Here is an 18,540-nt window from a genome sequence, read left to right as displayed (position 1 = left end):
TGTAACAATCATCATCATTCATCAATTGAGCCATTTTCCAAGGTTGATTAATAATGAATAAATGCATATGCATCCAATCATTTTACATATGCAAATCAAACAATTGGCCAGTTTTGCCAGCTGCTATGATATAGCTTATGGCTCTATCTGGAACACAAGTATAAGAAAGCAAATTTTCTTTTTAATTTTGCTCCAGAACAACAAAAAGAAATCACTCTGGCGTAAACCATTCAATACCTTTATCAATATATCAGGGACAACGTCTCGGTATCTATCTACCCTGTCAAGCCCCTTCAGAATCTTGAATGTTTTAATAAGGTCATCTCTTTCATTCACTAAACTCCAGAGGATATGGGCCCAATTTACGCAGCCTCTCATTGAGTAATCCCCTCATCCCAGGGGCCAATCAAGTGAACCTTTGCTATACTGACTTCAATGCCTTAAGAATGGAGACCAAAGTTGCACACAGCATTTCAGGTGTGATCTCATGAAAACCCCATACAACTGTAGTAAGACTTCTTTATTCTTGTACTCCGATCCCCTTGCAATAAAGGCAACATGCAATTTGCCTCCCTAATTGCTTGCTGTACCTGCATAGTAACTTTTTATGCTCCTTGTATGAGTGCACCCAAGTCTCTCTGAACATCAATATTTACAAGTTTCACGCCTTTTTAAAAAACACTCTATCTTACTCATATGAAGAAAGTGAATAACCTCACACTTTCCCACATTATACTCCATCTGCACCTTGTTGCCCACTCAACCTGTCTATTTTTCTTTGCAATCTCTGTGTCCTTCTCACAGCATACATTCCCACCTGGTTTTGTATGGTCAGCAAACTTAGATGCATTACTCTGTCTCTTCATCTAAGTCATACATATAGATTGTAAATGGTTAAGGCCACAGCACTGATCCTTGTCGCACTCCACTAGTCACAGCCTGCCAACTTGAAAATGTCTCACTTATCCCTACTCTCCACTTTCTGTCCATTAAACAATCCTCTATCCATGCTAATATATCGCTTCTAACTCCATTAGCCCTTTTCTTGTGTATTAACCTTTTGCATGGCATCTTATTGAATGTCTTTTGGATACCCAAGTATATCATATCTGCTGGTTCCCCTTTATCTACCCTACTAGTCACATACTCAAAAAACTCTAATACATTTGTCAAACAGGATTTTCCAGGATTTCTTATGCTCTGAAGAGTCATACAGATTTGAAATGTTAACTCTGTTTCTCTCTCCATAGATGCTGCCTGACCTACTCAGTTTTTCCACCATTTTCTGGCTTTTATTTCATATTTCTAGCATTCGCAGTATCTTGCTTTCATTGACTTTGCCTGATCATACTCTATTTTAAGTGTATTATTAAGACTTCCTTACTAATGGATTCCAGCACTTTCCCTATGACTGATGTCAGGCTAACTAGCTTACAATCCCCATTTTCTCTTTCCCTCCTTCCTTGAATAGTGGTGTTACAAATCCGAGTTTCTCCAGTACTTTTACTCTGCTGATATTAATTACCTTAATTTCCTCACTCTTATTAGCCTTAGGTTACCATCTATTTCTGGTATGTAACTTGATCTTCTACGGTGAAGACAGACACAAAAAAATTGTTCAATATCTCTACCACTTCGTCATTCCCCATGATAATTTCTCTTGCTCTGCTTCTAAGGGACCAATGTTTACTTTAGCTACTCTCTATTTTTATATACATGTAAAAGCTTTTACAATTTGTTTTTATATTTCTGTATAGTTTGCTATATTTTTGTCCTTTTTATCAACTTTTTGGTGGCCCTTTGCTGGAACACTCCCACTCCTCAGACTTACTGCTATTCTTTGCAACATTATAGCCTCTTATAATCTAATGCTATCCTTAACCTCCTTAGTAAGCCATAGATGGATCTTTCTCACTGAGTTTGTTTTTCAATGGAATATATATTTGTTAAACATTTTGAATTATTCCTTTAAATGTTTCCCACTGTAGATTTGCCATACCTTTAAATCTATTTTCCCAATAAATCGCAGGTAGCTGTCCCCTCATACCTATGCAATTGGCTTTTTTAAAGTTTAAGATCTTCTATAACAGAATAAACTAAAAGTCAGAATAATGGAACAAGGAGAGCCAATTCAAAAGGATATTTTAAATTACAAACATACTAATTCGATGGCTGTACTATCTTGACTAAACACTTTCAATTCCACTGCCTAAAACACTAATCCTTGGAGAATGCAAAAGTCCAAGGACAATCTGGGGAAAAAAATAAAAGTAAGAATTGCCACAAACTTTCTTCAAGATGCATTTAAGGGGAGGCTAGATAAATACCTCAGGGGGAAAAGATAAATAAACAATTACGCTGATTGGGTTAGATGAAGTAGAGTGGGAGGAGGCTAGTGTGGAGCATAAAAACTGCAGGGACAGGTATGCTGAATGATCTGCGTCTGTGTAGATCCTATATAATTCTATGTAATTGTATGGCTCCTTCATTACATTAATTAGTATACAGCTGTTATGAGTTTTTCTACTGCCACTCTCCTTAGATAGTGGTTGAAGCAATTTCCAATCCTGGCTTACAATACCATTTCTATATTAAGAATAGGTGTTCAGGTCTCCAGTTTTGGATAGGCAAAGCTGAAAGTTTTCCAGGTTTTTGATGGTCTAAACTTCAACAATGGAAAGTAGAACCAAATCAGCAAAATAGCAGACCACCCAATATGCTAATTCTAATGCTACTTCCAGCACAGTTTATTTCCCCATCTCATTTCTTTTCAGTTCTACACTTTTGACCTTCGGTAATTCTTCCTTACTTTTCAATTTTAAAAACTCAATTTCAAACCTCATACTATTATTTCATGAGGCATCTTTGAGCATAAACAAATACATTAAAGGAGCAATCAAATTTTCATTGCAATAAACTAATGAAAAGCAGTCTAGTTTTTTGGGGAGAGAAATAAAATTGAAGGTTGTTAATGGCATTTGAATGTGTGTGTAAATTTGGAATGATAAAATGTCAGGCACAATGCCATGGGTTATTTTTGAGAAATAAAGAATTGTTTAAATTAAGGAATAGATAAACAAGTGTTAATGCCTTGAAATCAAATGGAAACGGTTGTTTTATGCTTTTAAGATCTTATGAGAACGTTGTATTGGGCCATAAGATTTCTCCAGGCACCTTGAATGAGATAGAATGATTATTAATGGGGCGTGTAAAATTGAATGAGAGAAGGTGACTCCTAGCCTCTGACCTACTCTTGTAGCCACAGTATTTTTATGGCTAGTCCAGTTCTGTTTCTGGTCTTTGGTAATCCCCAGAATGTTGATAGTGGGGATTCCACCAATGGTAATGTCATTGAATATCAAGGGGCGATGGTTAGATTCTCACATGTTGGAGATGTTCATTGTCTGGCACTTGTGGCATGTATATTACTTGCCACTTAATAAGCCAAGCCTGGATATTGTCCAGGTCTTGCTGCATTTGGACATGGACTGCTTCAGTATCTGAGGAGTCGCAAATGGTACTAAACATTGTGCAATCATCAGTGAACATCCCCACTTCGGATCTTATAATGGAAGGAAGGTCATTGGTGAAGCAGCTAAAGATGGTTTGGCCTAGGGTTTAGAATAACTTCCCTTCTTCAATGCCTCCATTTATAAAGTCAAGTATCACATAAACCATTTTAACAGTCTTCTGAACTTGTCCCTCCACTTTCAAAGACTTATATACATAAACCCTCAGGTCTCAGTTCTTGCACTCTCTTTAAATTTGCTCAATTTAGTTTATTTTGCCTCTTCTCATTCTTTCTACCAAAACTAATCACATCACACAACACTATATTAAATTTTATCTGTTGTGTTTTCCCATTTCACCAACGTTTCCATGTCCTCCTGAAGTATGTTACTGTTGTCCTCAAAGTTTATTACGTTTTCCAAGTATCATTTGCAAACTTTGAAATTATGCCCTGCATACCTAGTCCAGATCCTGAATATTTATAAACGAAGAGCAGAGAGACCCAACTCTTATCCTTGGGGGGGTGGGGGGGAACATACCATTGTACACTTCCTTCCAGTCTGAAAAACTGCTCACCACTACTTCCTACTTTTTCTTTTGTGTTGCTTATATCGCACTTTATCAAATATGTCTTGAAAATGTAAATATAATGCATCAATTGCATTCCCTTATCTAGATATCTGTGGCTGTGGCTCAGTTGGTAGCACACACAACTCTGAGTTGGAACGTTGTGGGTTCAAGACCCACTCCAATGGCTTAATCACAAAAATCTAGGTTGACATTCCAGTGCATTACTGGGGTAGTGCTGCACCATTGGAGAAGACATCTTTCAGACAGTCAAAGCCTGAGGCCCTGTCCGTCCTCTCAGGTGGATGCAAAAGATACTGTGGCACTTTTTCAAAGAAGAGCATAAGAGATATTCCGAGCGTTACGGCAAATATTTAATGCCCAATCAAAAATAGATCGCAATTCTGCACTGGTATTTCCAGATTACATGAACTTGTCTAAGCTTGTCATATGACCACACTGACAAATCAGAGCAGAGTTGGGCCACACAATAGCCTGAAATCAAGGAGCACTGGGCAAGCCCTGAAGAGTCTGAAGAATGCCCGGCCATTCGCCCACCTATTTCCCTAGCCGATGCCACAAAGGCCATAGAGAAATCTGGGATTTCGCACTGCAGCACGACAACATGTTTGCCGGCACAGATGACACCCTGGACTGTATCGCGTACGTCCGAAGACAACAAGCTAAGCAAAAAAGATTAGAGCTTTACCAGAGCTAACTCCCGACATTTTTCAATGCAAAGCTCCGGCCTTATGCAAGCGGAGGCCATTTTAAGATGTGAACAAATCGAATAAGTTCCTCGTCACACATTTACTGCTTTACTGTGTTTTCATTTGGCATTTGAATCTGTTGCTTTTGACATAGACGGTATTTGTAGGCAGATTACATGGAGATGCATTCATGTGGGAATGTAGCCTCCTCAGCAATCACAGAGCTCAGCTTAATGAAAATTTGTGGGCAAATCCCTTGGCATTCAACTCATTGGGGTTTTACTGTACTGTCCCCATCTTGTTCAAATATGCCAACAACGCCCCTCCTTAAAAAACTTGACCCCTCCAACCCTGCAAACTACTGCTCCATTTTTAACTTCCCTTTTCCTCTCCAAAGTCCATGAACGGTCCATGCCCAGTATTCCCACAGCTCCATGTTCAAATCCTTAAGCAGGTTCCACCCACCAGAGTACTAAGACAGCTCTTATCAAAGTCAAAAATTACATTGCACATGACTGTGACAAAGGTAAAATATCCCTCCTCATCCATGCTTTTGTTACTTCTAGATTTGACTGCTTCAATGCACTCATGGCTGGCCTCCCAGGCTCCACCCTCCATTTGGGGCCATCCAAAACTGTACTACCCATGTCCTAGCTCGCATAAAGTCCTGCTCAACCATCACTCCTGTGTTCGCTGTGACCAATGTTGGTTTCCCCTCAAGGAATGCCTCAATTTTAAAATTCTCATCCGTGTTTCAGAATCCTTTCAGGGACTCACCACTCCCCATCTCTAATCTCTTCCAGCCCTACAACCTTCAGATAACTCTCTGCCTCAGAAGTCGGTGGAGACAGGGTCTTTGAATATCTTTAAGGTTGAGGTAAGTAGATTTTTGTTAGGCAAGGGAATCAAAAGGTTATCAGGGGTAGATGGAAACGTGGAATTAGAAACACAAACAGATCAGCCATGATCTTATTGAATAGCAGAGCAGGCTGATGGGGCCAAATGGCCTACTCTGCTATTTTGTATGTTTGTATAACTGCATTGCCCCAATTCTGGCCTCTGAGCTTTCCCAATTTTAATTGCTCTACCACTGGTGGCATTGCCTTCAGCTGCCAAGGCCCTAAACTTGAATTTCCTCCACCTCTCTATATCACTTATTCTTCGTTTAAGGCACACGCTTGTCCATACTTTTGGTTATTTGCCAAACATCTCCTTATGTGGTTCGTGGCAATTTTGTTTTGTGATGGTCCTGTGAAGCCCTTTGGGACTTTTTTGTCAGCTTACAAGTGCCACATAAATACAAGTCGCTGCTGTTGTAATAATGAGGATTTAATAAAATTTAAATGTAAACAAAAACTTTTACTCTTGGTCTCTTATCTCTCTCAATCTTTTTTTCCCCCTCTCTAATTTGCTTTATGTACATGATTGAATTAAAATGCTAACTTGTGCTTCGGGTCAAGACTCTGTGCTGTTCAGTAACCATTCATCAATCTGACTGGTTAAGGTAATTCACAGTTGCCCTGTTCACAGGTGCCAGATCTCCTGTAGAAAGCACTGCTTTGGAATAGTTTTCTGATCACATGCAAAACTCCATGGAAAATCTGTGGGCAAAGTGCAATTAATGGCTGGTGCTCTTTGTTCACCGCTCAACATAAAATGTGGTCCCATTTTATTTATATATATATATATATATGTAATACAGTATTGCAATATCTATGCAGCTATAGCCACAGCATGTGTCTTTTACAATTCTGCAGAAATTGAAATCAAAGCTCTAAAAGTTGAACAGCTTACCTCCGAGAAAAAGCCATGCACAATGGTGATAGACACTCATACAATTGGCACTCCTGGGCGTTAGGACTGTAGCCTGCCTGTAGTAACATTTTTAAACACGTTTGCTGTCCTCCATACACCGCTGAATAGACTGGGCTCACCTTATTCCTCCCTGTATCACATGTTCGATCAGTGATTGGTATTAAGAATTCCAGCACCCTGCCAGAAATCCATACATACTATGAAATGAATGTGCATTCACAAACAACAGAAACAAGAAAAAATGCTCTTGGTTCTCATCTTAAATTATAAACATTACAACAAGATTTTGAATGATAAAGAGCTAACATAATGTATACAAATTTATTTGAGTAAAATTTGAAACAGAAGTCATAAAAGAGAGTTTCAAGAAGTAGGTTGGGTGAGATCTTTGCAGAGGCCAACTTAAGACCATGTTTTGGTTGAGACTATCTAAGAGAACCATTTAGCCTTGCCAAGTGTATTCACTGCAGCAGTGAATCTCAATGAAATGCCAAGTATAAAAGCACAGATGTCAACCTAGAAAACAAAAAAAAGTTGGCATGCCCCTGAAAAATTGACAATTTAAGAACAATCCTGTCATGTGAAAGCAGGTAGTTTCAAGGTCTTTGTAACTTAAACAGTAGGCATACATAACCTTCCTTCACTTATACTGCAAAGAGAAAATGTACAAGTGCCTGTGGGTGAAATCGAAATGCTGAAGGCACAGAATTAGGGGATGTATTTCTGGGTGGCAGTGGAGGGTGTTCTAGGTTTGCTCCCTTGGAAAATTCTGAATTTTTAATTTAAAAATAATGCATTCTCCTTTTAAAATTCATTTCAAAAACATAAAAGAATAAGTACTACCATCACAATGGAACTTTATGATCTTCAATTCTGTTTTGCAATCCTACACATACCTGCTGTGCAGCAATGTTTAATATCAATTGCAAAAATATATTTTCCAATCACACACTGCTCAAAATACATGTCTTTTTAATAACTCAGTCTATGAGTACTTACTTGACTTTTCCCATCTGGGCAGCAGCGTGAATGGGCAACTGCCAATCATCTTCGCTGCAGGAAAGGTTTGTATCAGCTCCATTTGACAACAGAAGTTCAACACATTCTGTATGGCCTTCCTGAGCTGCGATGAACAATGGTGTGGCCTTATCAAAGGCCTGGCAATTAACATTACTACCTGCAAAGTAGATTTAACAGGTTATCTTGCTGCAAATTGAGTTCATGGCTACGGATTAAGAAGAGTCATATCTCAAGACCACTGTGTAATGCATTTGAAATATTAAAGTGCAAGCTAATTATTTACTTACTGAAAGTCTATGCTTTTTAACCATTATTTTATCATTATTGGACCAAAATAATTTGAATGAATCTGTATGACAGATGGAATTTACCAGAGTGTTCAATCTAGCAAGGCTCAATTCATATGCATATCACTTCAATAAAAGAAGCAACATGAATTATATAGATAGAATATGTAATGAGACAACAGATCAACTTTTTTTTTAATATAAACTCACTTTGATATTGCATGCACAAGTGAAAACAGTTAACTATCTGGATTGTGTGTTTCAGGAACATCTGTCCCTTGCACAAATACTTTTATTACATGTAAATTCTGTGCCAATCTATTTACAAACCGCGGTAAATGGGGAAAGGCACAATCCAACTATTTTGCTAGGTATCAGTTGTGGATTACAGTACTGATGCAGATGTATGAGATATAGAAACCTGAGCCACATTTAAAAAGACATCTCTATACAGTGCTGCAATAATTGTTGCCAATTTTCAAAATTCTTAATGTGCTCCACAGTTAAAGCTGAAAGAAACAATGTGAAGTAAAAACCCTAAAATCCGCAATGTGATCTAAATTCATCCACAAAGCCCATCTTACCTCCTTTTATTAGATGTTACAAAGGTGGACAAATCAATCAGGCATGAACACTAGAAACAGGTTGCATTTAAGTGAAAATGCCTACTTCGCCAAAGTGCAGAAGGACAAAAACAGCTTATGTACTGAATAAATGCCAAAGCAATTTATTGCCAAGCACACCCTGTACTTGCTGAATTCAATACCATTATACAACATTTAGCCAAGTTATTTATCCACATTAACATGCTATTTGAAGTAGTACAATTCTAGAACTTGTTTTCTGGGTGGGCTAATTGGACAAACATGGTATTCAATAATATTGCTTCATTCAGGCTGGTTTTATTGGTTATTTCTGCCATACAAAGTATCATTAAAGGTATGCACATGCTGAATTATGCAATATTTTTATTCATTCATGGGATGAGAGCATTGCTGCCTAAGCCAACATTTGTTGCCCATCCCTAAATGTCCTTAAGAAGGTGATGAAGAGCTGCCTTTTTGATCCATTGAGGTCCATATGGTGTAGATACAACCACCCTGTTATTAGGAAGGGAGATCCAGGTTTTTGACTCAGCGGCAGTGAAGCAGAAGCGACATAGTTCCAATTCAGGATGGTGTGCGACTTGCAGGGAAATTTGTAAGTGGTAGTGTCCTCCTGTGTCTGCTGCACTTATGCTTCTAGGTGGCAGATGTCGTAGGTCTGGAAGGTGCTATCAAAGGAGGCTTTGTGATTTACTGCAGTGCATCTTGTAGATGGTGCACACTGCTGCCACTGTGGTGGAGGGAATGAATTTTTAAGGTGAATTGGGTGCCAGTCAAGCAAGCTGCTTTGTCCTGGATGCTGTCAAGTTTCAGTGTTGTTGGAGCTGCAATCATTGATTGGCCTCAAAAAAAAAAATCACAACCATCTTCCCTGGCAGACTCCAAAACCAAATATCAGTGTTTCTGACTAAGTGCCACTTGTTACACAAGGGGAGCAGTGGTGATAAAAGATAAACGCTTATTCATACAACACCCCGAATGCAACAAAACACTCACTCAAATACACAGACGCTTACACACAAGAAAATGTGTTTTCCAGATGACATGTACACTTAGGTTATTAATGGAATAACAAAGAAACAAATCACATGTTTAGATTAGTCTTTTAAGATGAAATTGTTGCAGGTTTGGATGGAGTCCTTGCTCATTGTTCTTTGAAGGTGAACAGAAGTTGAAAGTCTCAGGATTTCCAGAAGTTGTGGCCTAGCATCTGCAGAAAGTAAATATACTTTTGCAGATGAAACAAATTAGTCCTCCTCGCACTGCCAAGGTTGACTGGTTGTTTATGCGGGGTTCTGTTCTTCTTCCTGTTTGCCCCAACTGACTTGTCTCTGGCCTGTCCTTGGAATAAGATTTGCTGTCTCAAGCCAGGTTTCGCCCATGTGACCACTGAATCAATGCTTCCATTGTCCACACAAATGATTCGAAGTTAGATGCTATTGCCACACAATTGAGGATGAATGACAGCTGTTCACACCTGCTTATGGTAAACTGGTTTCTCCCCATCTCTCTTTGTTAGGTTTCAAGTTCCACAAACATGGAGTCTAGGGGGGAACCATTATATTTGAGTTTCTGTAAATACCCAGGCAACAGGAATTGTAAATTCATGAAGGATTTTGTATCCACAATGCCTTTTCAACAGAGAGCACTTCACCCATGACATTTAAATTTTAGTGACTTTCCAAAGACGTGAGTTAATTATTGTCTGTGCAGAGATTGCAACAAGTCACCTGACCCCCTGGATTCCATCTTCGGTCAAAGTAGATTTTCCATATGCCATGCTTTTATTTCAAATAGTAAAAACATTCATCATTTCCATAAATTTACAGGCATATGGCGCAAGCATGACAAGCTTGAGAGCACGGAGGCCAACACCGTCCATTACTTTGTTGATGATTTAGAGTAGATTGATAGGGGCAGTAACTGGAACTTGGATTTGGTCTTGCTTTTTGAGGACAGGTAGACCTAGGCAATTTTCCACATTGTCAGGTAGATACCAGTGTTTTAACTGTACTGGAATAGCTTGGCTAGGCGGCGGTCAGTTCTGGAGCACAAGTCTTCAATACGGCAACTGGGATGTTGTTGGCATAAAGAACCTATTTTCATTTTTCTTGGACTGTGGCTTTAAAAACTACCATGGCTGCAGTTGAAAGACATGTTCACTGGAACAGGATGAGGAATATCTACAACATTGCTATCCTGGAACATAGGGTGCCATAAGAGAACAGGATGGTGCTAGAAAGGAGTCCTGGACTAAGGGGAACTGCCTGATGATAGCATTTTAATTGGCTCCTGACCAGGGTTTTGAGAGATAACAGTGCATACAGTACAGCTCCTAGCCTGCAAAGAGGGAAGACCTAAAACCTATCTCTCCTGTGTTTAAGAGATTCCGGTAATTCTGCCATAGTAGCTAACTGGTGATTCCTCATATCCCTTTAACCTGCTGTCTCTGAAAACCCCTGTCAAGAGGCAAAAGGGGAAAAAATCACCAGTAGAGACACTGAAAAACCAGTTTTTCAACCAGTGAACCACAGACAAAGTGCTGGGAGACCACCTCATGTCATCAACAACAATCCGCAAAGAATTTGGAAGATAGCAATCAAAATCAACCCAACTAATCCTGTAGTCTGGGTTGGTGCTATTGAACTGCTTTATCTCACCCTTAAAATCCATGCTTCTCCTGTATGTCGCACTTGCAGGTCGTGCCTGTGTGTATAGGGATTTAACAAGGGGTAGAGTTTAAGTTATAGAATTAGAGGTTAGCAGTTCATATTTCTTTCTTTATTTTGCCACTAAAGACAATAAACAGTTATTTACTTATGAAGTTTACAAACCTGGTGCTTGTATTCTGTTAACCTAAATTAAACAATTAGGTAGAATTGGGGCAATCTGGTGGTTTGGTCAAACTTTTCACATTTGTCACGGCTCGGGGAACAGTGGGGCTGGATATTACAGGGCACTATCCCCAGTGAGTCATGACATTAGCCTCTGCTGTATCCAATCCCTTCAGCCATTTCTTGATGGAGTAAATTAAATTGGCCATGGACCTGTCAATGTGTACTCTATCAAGTCCCTCAAAATCTTGAATGTTTCAATGAGATCACTTCTCATTCTTCTAAACTCCAGAGTACAGGCCCAATTTACTCAGTGCCTCACCATAGGCAACCCTCCCATCCTGGGAACTAATCTAATGACCCTTCGCTGCACTACCTCCAATGCAAGTATACCCTTCCTTAAATATGGAGAACAAAATTGCACAGTACTCCAGGTGTGGTCTCAAAGCCCTCTGCAATTGTAGCAAGACTTCCTTATTCTTGTATTCCAATCCCCTAGCAATAAAAATCAACGTATTTGTCTTCCTAATTGCTTGCTGTACTTGCATGCTAACTTGGTGTTCCTTGTACAAGTACACCCAAGTCTCTCTGAACATCAACATTTGCAAGTTTCAAAGTATTCTGCTTTTCTATTCTTACTATCAAAGTGAATTGCCTCACACCTCCCTGACATTATACTCCATTTGCCACCTTGTTCCCCACTCAATTTGTCCTTCTCTTTGCAGCCTCTTTGTCTTCCTCATAGCTTACATTTCCACTTAGCTTTGTATTGTCAGCAAACTTAGATACATTACTGTCTCTTCATCCAAGCCATTAATATAGATTGTAAATAGCTGCAACACCAGCACTGATCCTTGCGGCACTCCACGAGTCACAAAGCTTGTCAACATGAAAATGCCCCATTTACCCTACAGTTTCCTGCCCATTAGCCAATCCTCCATCCATGATAATATATCACCCCCAACTCTATACACCCTTTTCTATTAACCTTTTGTGGGGCATCTTATCAAATGCCTTCTGGAAATCCAACTTTACTACATCAGCTAGTTCCCCTTTATCCACCCTACCAGTTACATCCTCAAAAAACGCTAATAAATTTGTCTAGCACTATGTCCCTTTCACGAAATTGTGTTCTATGACTTCCTTAGTATACTATTACAACTTTTTTAACAAGAGATTCCAGCACTCTCCAGATGACTGATGTTAGGCTAACTGGCCTATAGTTCCGGCTTTTCCTCTTTCTTCTTCCTCAATAGCAGTGTTACATTTGCTAACTTCTAATTCACTGAGACTGTTCTAGAATCTAGGGAATTTTGGAAAATCATAACCAGCGCATCCACCATCTCTGCAGCTACCTCTTTTAGAGCCCTAAGGTTTAGGCCATCAGATCCTTTGGATTTGTCAGATTTTCTCTTAAATTTCTCCAATACTTTCTCCTCTGCTTATATCAATTACATTAAGTTCCTTTTAGCCCCATGGGTTACTCTCTATTTTGGGTGTGCAATTTGTGCCTTCTACTTTTGGGTACACAATTTGTGTCTTCTACTATGGAAACAGACAAAATATCTGCTCAATGTCTTTGCCATTTCCTCATTCCCCATGATAATTTCTCCTGTCTCTGCCTCATTGTGACCAATGTTTATTTCAGCTACTCCCCTTTATATACTTGCAAAAGTTCTGTTAAAATCTGTTTTGATATTCCTGGCTAGTTTACTCACATTCTATTTTCTCCTTTTTTATCCACTTTTTGGTCACCCTTTGCTGTTTTCTAAAAAAACTCCCAATCCTCAGGTTTGCCACTACCCATTTCCATGTTATAAGCCTCCACTTATCATCTAATACCATCCTTAACTTCCATAGTAAGCCACAGATGGATCTTGCTTGCTGTGTTTTTGACACATTACATTGAAAAACATTTTGGATTGTTTCTTTACATAAACAGTGGGAAACATTTATCACCATCATTTTAGTCTATTTTCCCAATCAACTTTAGCCAGCTCTCCTCTCACTGATGTGATTGGCTTTGTTTAAGTTCTAGATTTTTGTTTGGGTCTAGAGTAAGTAGTTTTAAAATTTAAAATGGAATTCTATTGTATTATGTTCACTTTTACGACGAGATTACAAATGAACCCTGCCTCATTGCACAATACCAGATCTAAAATAACTTTACCTCAGTCAGTTCCACAACAAATTGCTTCAAAAAAAATATGGCAGGATTACAAGAACTTTGATCTGATCCACAGGTTGTAGGATCGCTTTGCTCTGGCAAAGCATGTTTAGCATGCAGATGGTCCTGTGCTGTAGCTTCACCAGTTTGGCATTTCATTTTTAGCATGCCTGGTGCCACTCCTGGCATGTTCCCGTCCACTCCTCATTGAGCCATTATACATGTGTTCGCCCGTGCAAATTTGTGCTTTAAGTTTTGGATGAATCAAAACACCCGATACGCAATACAAGAACAATATGGCACACACTTATTTATCTACCCACCAGTGTACTGTCTACTGGCACAAGCAATGAGACATGCATCATTACATTGATCTAAGGCATTGCACATTGTTTCATTGCACATCATGAAATAACAGAACAGGTTTATGTACCACCTCTCTTGACGGTCTCTAAATTAACAGACTTCTAGGCCAACATTCCGTACTAGATGTGCAGAAATTTCCTCCAATTAAATATTGGGAAGACCGAAGCCGTTGTCTTCGGTTCCCACTATAAACTCTGTTCCCTGGCCTCTCACTCCATCCCTCTCTCCGTGGCAAATGTTTGAGATTGAACCAGATTGTTTGCAATGATGATGTCATATTTGAACCAGAGATTAGCTTCCAACCATACATCTGCATCAATAAGACTGCCTGTTTCCATTTCCATAGCATTGCCTTACTCTGCCCACGACTCAGCTTAGCTGCTGTTAAAATCTTCATCCATGCCTTTTGTTGCCTCTAGACTTGGCTCTTCCAACAGACACCTGGCCTGCCTCTCACATTCTACCCTCCATAATCTTGAGGTCATCCAAAACTCTGCTACCCGTGTCTTAACTAGCACCAAATGCCATTCACCCATTGTCATAATCAATAATTTTAAGTGTTTATGTTTGAGATGCAGCTCTAAAGTTTGGAAACAGACCACTAGTTCGAGGTTTTACATTAAACTAAATGAAATATTTTATTAATCTACACAGGTTAAAATATATGTACACATGGCTACAAATTGCTACTATCACAACTTTTAACAAATTCCCAAACTAATCTCCATTAAGACAACAGCAACCCACAGACTTAACCAAACACCAAGCAAAGTATTTTCACCTTACAAATTCAAAATGAAGCTCTTTCATGTGGAGCCAGTTGGAGGCTTGCACCTGCCTTTTGATCTTACGTTGCTTTTGCCTGCACACCCAAAAACTACTGTAGTTATAGCTACCAGCCCCACTTAGTGTCAATTCTCATTGTATCAACAACCTCTTTGAACTTCACCTTTTAACAATGAAGCCCCTTTCATAATACCAATTTTATTAGTAATATAAACATATGGCTTGGTAGCTGGTAGAAAGGTGTCAAATTTTCACCTCACTTCTTGAACACTCTATTCAAAAAATGCAAATGCACGTTATCTCTCTTCCATATCAAAACTAGTACCCATCAAAGCACCCAGACTAGCTGGCTTTAATCCAATTTAGACACACCCACAGTCTAAACCTCTATTTTAAAAGCAAAATATTTTCCAAAATATTCTATACATTAATAGCTTCATGACATCCTTGCTCAATAATCTACATTAGCTCTGAGTTAAGCACTGCCACAATTTTAAAATTCTCACCCTTGTTTTGAAATATATCAATGCTTCACCCCTTCCCTATCTCAAATATCCTCTAGCCCCATAACCCTCCAAAGTAGTTGCACTTCTCTAAATCAGCTCTCAAGCATCCCAGATTTGATCCCCTTCACTTGTGATGGCATGCCTTCAGCTGTCAAGGCCCCAAGTTCTAGTGCACACTCTTTAAACCTCACAAAACATTCCTTAAAATATACCTGCATTACCAAGCTTTTGGTCATCTGGCTTAATATCTCCTTGCATGGTTTTGTGTGAAGTGCCTTGGGATATTTCATTATGGTAAAGGCATTATAGAAACACAAGTTGCTGCTATTGGTTCCAGCCTTTTTGCTGGAGGTGTCTATTTTGCTCCACAGCTAAACCACCAGATGGAACAGATTTGACATAGATAGCAGCTGTAAAAGATTCAAATTCAATTTTGTGCCATTTTTATTCTGATTTGTGTGTAGTGTTATTAAAAAAAAGTATGAAAATAGCATTAGCACTTCTAATGGAGTAGAATGTACTGGAAAACATTACGTTTAAAGGAAAGACAGCACTGCAACAAAAATCATTTTTTCTCAAATACAATACATGAAATACATATGAAATATATGAAATATGAAACACAATATGGAAAACCTCAATTGCTATGGAAACAAAGTGACACCGAAAGGTCTGTATTACACATTTCAGTAGATCAAAAAATTTCTATATTACGTTAAAAAAAGCCTTCTGCTTAATTTATCAAGTGCTGCAGTTTCTTGCCAACAGTCACATGCTACCTGCTTTCTCCTCAGAGTTCTCTGGTTTCATATAAGTTGTAGTCCTGATTGCTAAGCAGATGCTGAAAGTGGATGTCTGTCCATGTTATGTTAAGACAGGATTTGGCTACGGTGTGAATCCCCTTCTCCCTTCCTCCCACACCATGTCAACATTGACCATGAAGGATCAGGCTTGAATAATGGTAACTAGAGGAAGGTATAGGCAAGTGCCCAATTTCTGTGAAGCAATTCCCTAATAAGTAAGTACTTTGGAGGCAAGGTGGAGACAAAATTGGTGATTTTTAAAAAATTTGATGCATGCTATTTTATATTTTCCATCAGTAAAATTTCTGAACTGGAACACTGGTTTAAAAATTGCAATCTTACTTTTTAGAGAGTATAAGTAGTATAAAGAGGCAATACATCAACTATAATAATTTACAATGTCCTGCTATAAAGGAGAAGATCTACAAGGGTCAACAATCTATTACAGAATAATCTTCTGTACAACATGTCTTATGGCCAAAAAGATCTGTTTCTTCTGACACCATCCTACACAGCTAGAACTGTTGAGTTACCTGCTTGGCATTGGCCTGCCCTTCTATGGGTCAAATAGCTGCGGGGGTGGGATGAGGCATTTGTGGCCTCATTAGGCCCAAGGGAGGGTGGGCAGGCTGCCCGACACCTCCACCAACCTCCGTAAAATGAAAGACAGGTCAGGGGGGGCGGGGGTGGGTGGGGGTGGTGGGCAGGCAGGCCAAGCGCTGTATTTTGAGCTTCAAATACCCTGGCAGAGGATCATAACATTCTACCAATTGTTTGAAATTTTTATATTTGCTTACCATTTATTCCAGATATTCTTTATCACAAGTTCATCCTCTATTGTTATGCAAAACATCAGCAGCAACTTAAAATGATACTGATAAAATAATATTTTAACAATGCATAAATTTATAGAATATGAAGAAAAGCATCTCATCAGCACCACTGTGTGGAGGATTGAAAGAATACCAATTATTTTACTAAAGCCAACAATATTTCTTCCTTTAATTTCAAACTATATTTTAACCAGTTATTAATGAATGATTTACAATCACTCAATAGCTCTATGACACAAACAGTCGCATATTTGACTATTGCTGAAAAAGAAACATGTCAAAGTTTTTTAACTTGGACTTATCAGGACACTTCGCAAGAATACCAATATAAGGGGAAAACAACAATTTATACTGTATGAGAAGAGAATGCTGATTGGTTGGCAAGTGAACTCTGATTGGTAAATGCATTGTCATGGAGAATGCACCAGTGATGGTTGCTGACAGTTAATTGCCAAGCATTGTTTGAAATTTAAAATAGGCAGTTTGACCCTGATTGATCAAGGCATTGCCCTGAGGAATGAGTCAGTGAATGGCTGTCATCTATTTTGCTTAGCTGAAACAGGTGTAATGTGTGTACATGTTCTTTCTGTCTGCAAAGAACAGGGCCCCTATGTATGTAGCTTCCAGTACACGCAAATGTGCCACACTGAGCCCAATTGACAATCCTAAATTGCATAATTCTTAGTGCACTGAGGATTATTTAGCAAATGTTGTCCAAACGCGGAATCACATCTAACGTTGGGCACTATTTTTAGTTTTGCAAGAACGGGCTGGTTGGGTACGGTCTGTACCTTGCCAGTTAAAACAGCAGCTGGGACATGCTGTTTGATACAATCCACCAATCTTTGGATGTATGGCCTGCATACCTAGCCTCACATTAGCACAAATTTATATATCACATTACTCATTTGTGTGATAGGCATACTTCTCCAAGGGGAGATTCTATTGATTAACGATGTGCAAAGTTTGGTAAGAATTTGCAGCATAACAAATGTGGCAAGGTAACATAAGGCCTATCATTTCCAGGAAGAATGTCTGCTAGTTGTGAGGTTGCTATGTGAAATGTGTTAAGGTTCAATCCATATTCTAAAGAGTTGGATCTCCAGAAACTGGGCACTAAATTGGCAATAACACTCGTGGGCTATTGGATGCCTAGTGTGTAAACTTTGCTCTGCATTGAACTGTGCTACAATTGACATAGGAGTGCTAAATTCTGGCAATGGTACTGTACATAAAATCAAAATTGGGAACAGGGAGAAATGCTATTGCTAAATTGGGAGCCTTCTTGCTTATCCTTTGAGGTGAAGATGTTTATCATCTGGAGTGTTTAGTGGGATTCCGATGGACACCAAGGCCAATTTGTGCCCAAAAGGTTCTGCTACAAATAGGACAGGATATCACAGGTGTGTGTGTTTTGGACAAATTGCTGGTTCGGGATTACCTCTCTTTGCCTCCCTCTGCCTCTGAAACATGCTTGCTTTCAAAGGAGGCCACAGCCTTTATTTGGTTGCACCTGGTGAAGCGATCCTGGGCGAGCTTCTCCTAAGACCCTGGTTCGATATCAAAACCCCATGAGTAAAGCCTTCAGAGTGCCCTTGTAGCACTTCCTTTGACCACCATTAAACTGCACCCCAGACTTAAGATCCCCACAGGAGATTTGCTTTGGTAAACGAGTGTCGGGCATTCTGGCTACATGACCAGCCCAACCTGGTTGTGACTAACTCAATATGG

At 39.2% G+C, this 18,540-nt stretch overlaps 1 protein-coding gene across 5 annotated transcripts in view; it reads right to left on the bottom strand.

The window, feature by feature from the left end:
* Window positions 1-18,540, bottom strand: part of asb3 (ankyrin repeat and SOCS box containing 3) — an 88,384-nt gene that overhangs the window by 24,049 nt on the left and 45,795 nt on the right. For all 5 annotated transcript variants that reach the window (XM_078556992.1, XM_078556989.1, XM_078556991.1 and 2 more), the window contains exons 6-7: window positions 7,602-7,779; window positions 6,582-6,779 (exon numbers count right to left, since the gene is read on the bottom strand). In XM_078556992.1, coding sequence (XP_078413118.1) covers window positions 6,582-6,779; window positions 7,602-7,779 — 376 coding nt within the window. The remainder of the gene's footprint in view (window positions 1-6,581; window positions 6,780-7,601; window positions 7,780-18,540) is intronic.

This window comes from Cetorhinus maximus, chromosome 14 (assembly GCF_964194155.1).
Source record: "Cetorhinus maximus chromosome 14, sCetMax3.hap1.1, whole genome shotgun sequence".
In the NCBI taxonomy this organism is placed as follows: Eukaryota; Metazoa; Chordata; class Chondrichthyes; order Lamniformes; family Cetorhinidae; genus Cetorhinus; species Cetorhinus maximus.
The sequence above is the reverse complement of the archived record's forward strand: the minus strand, read 5'-3'. Positions and strand labels throughout refer to the sequence as shown.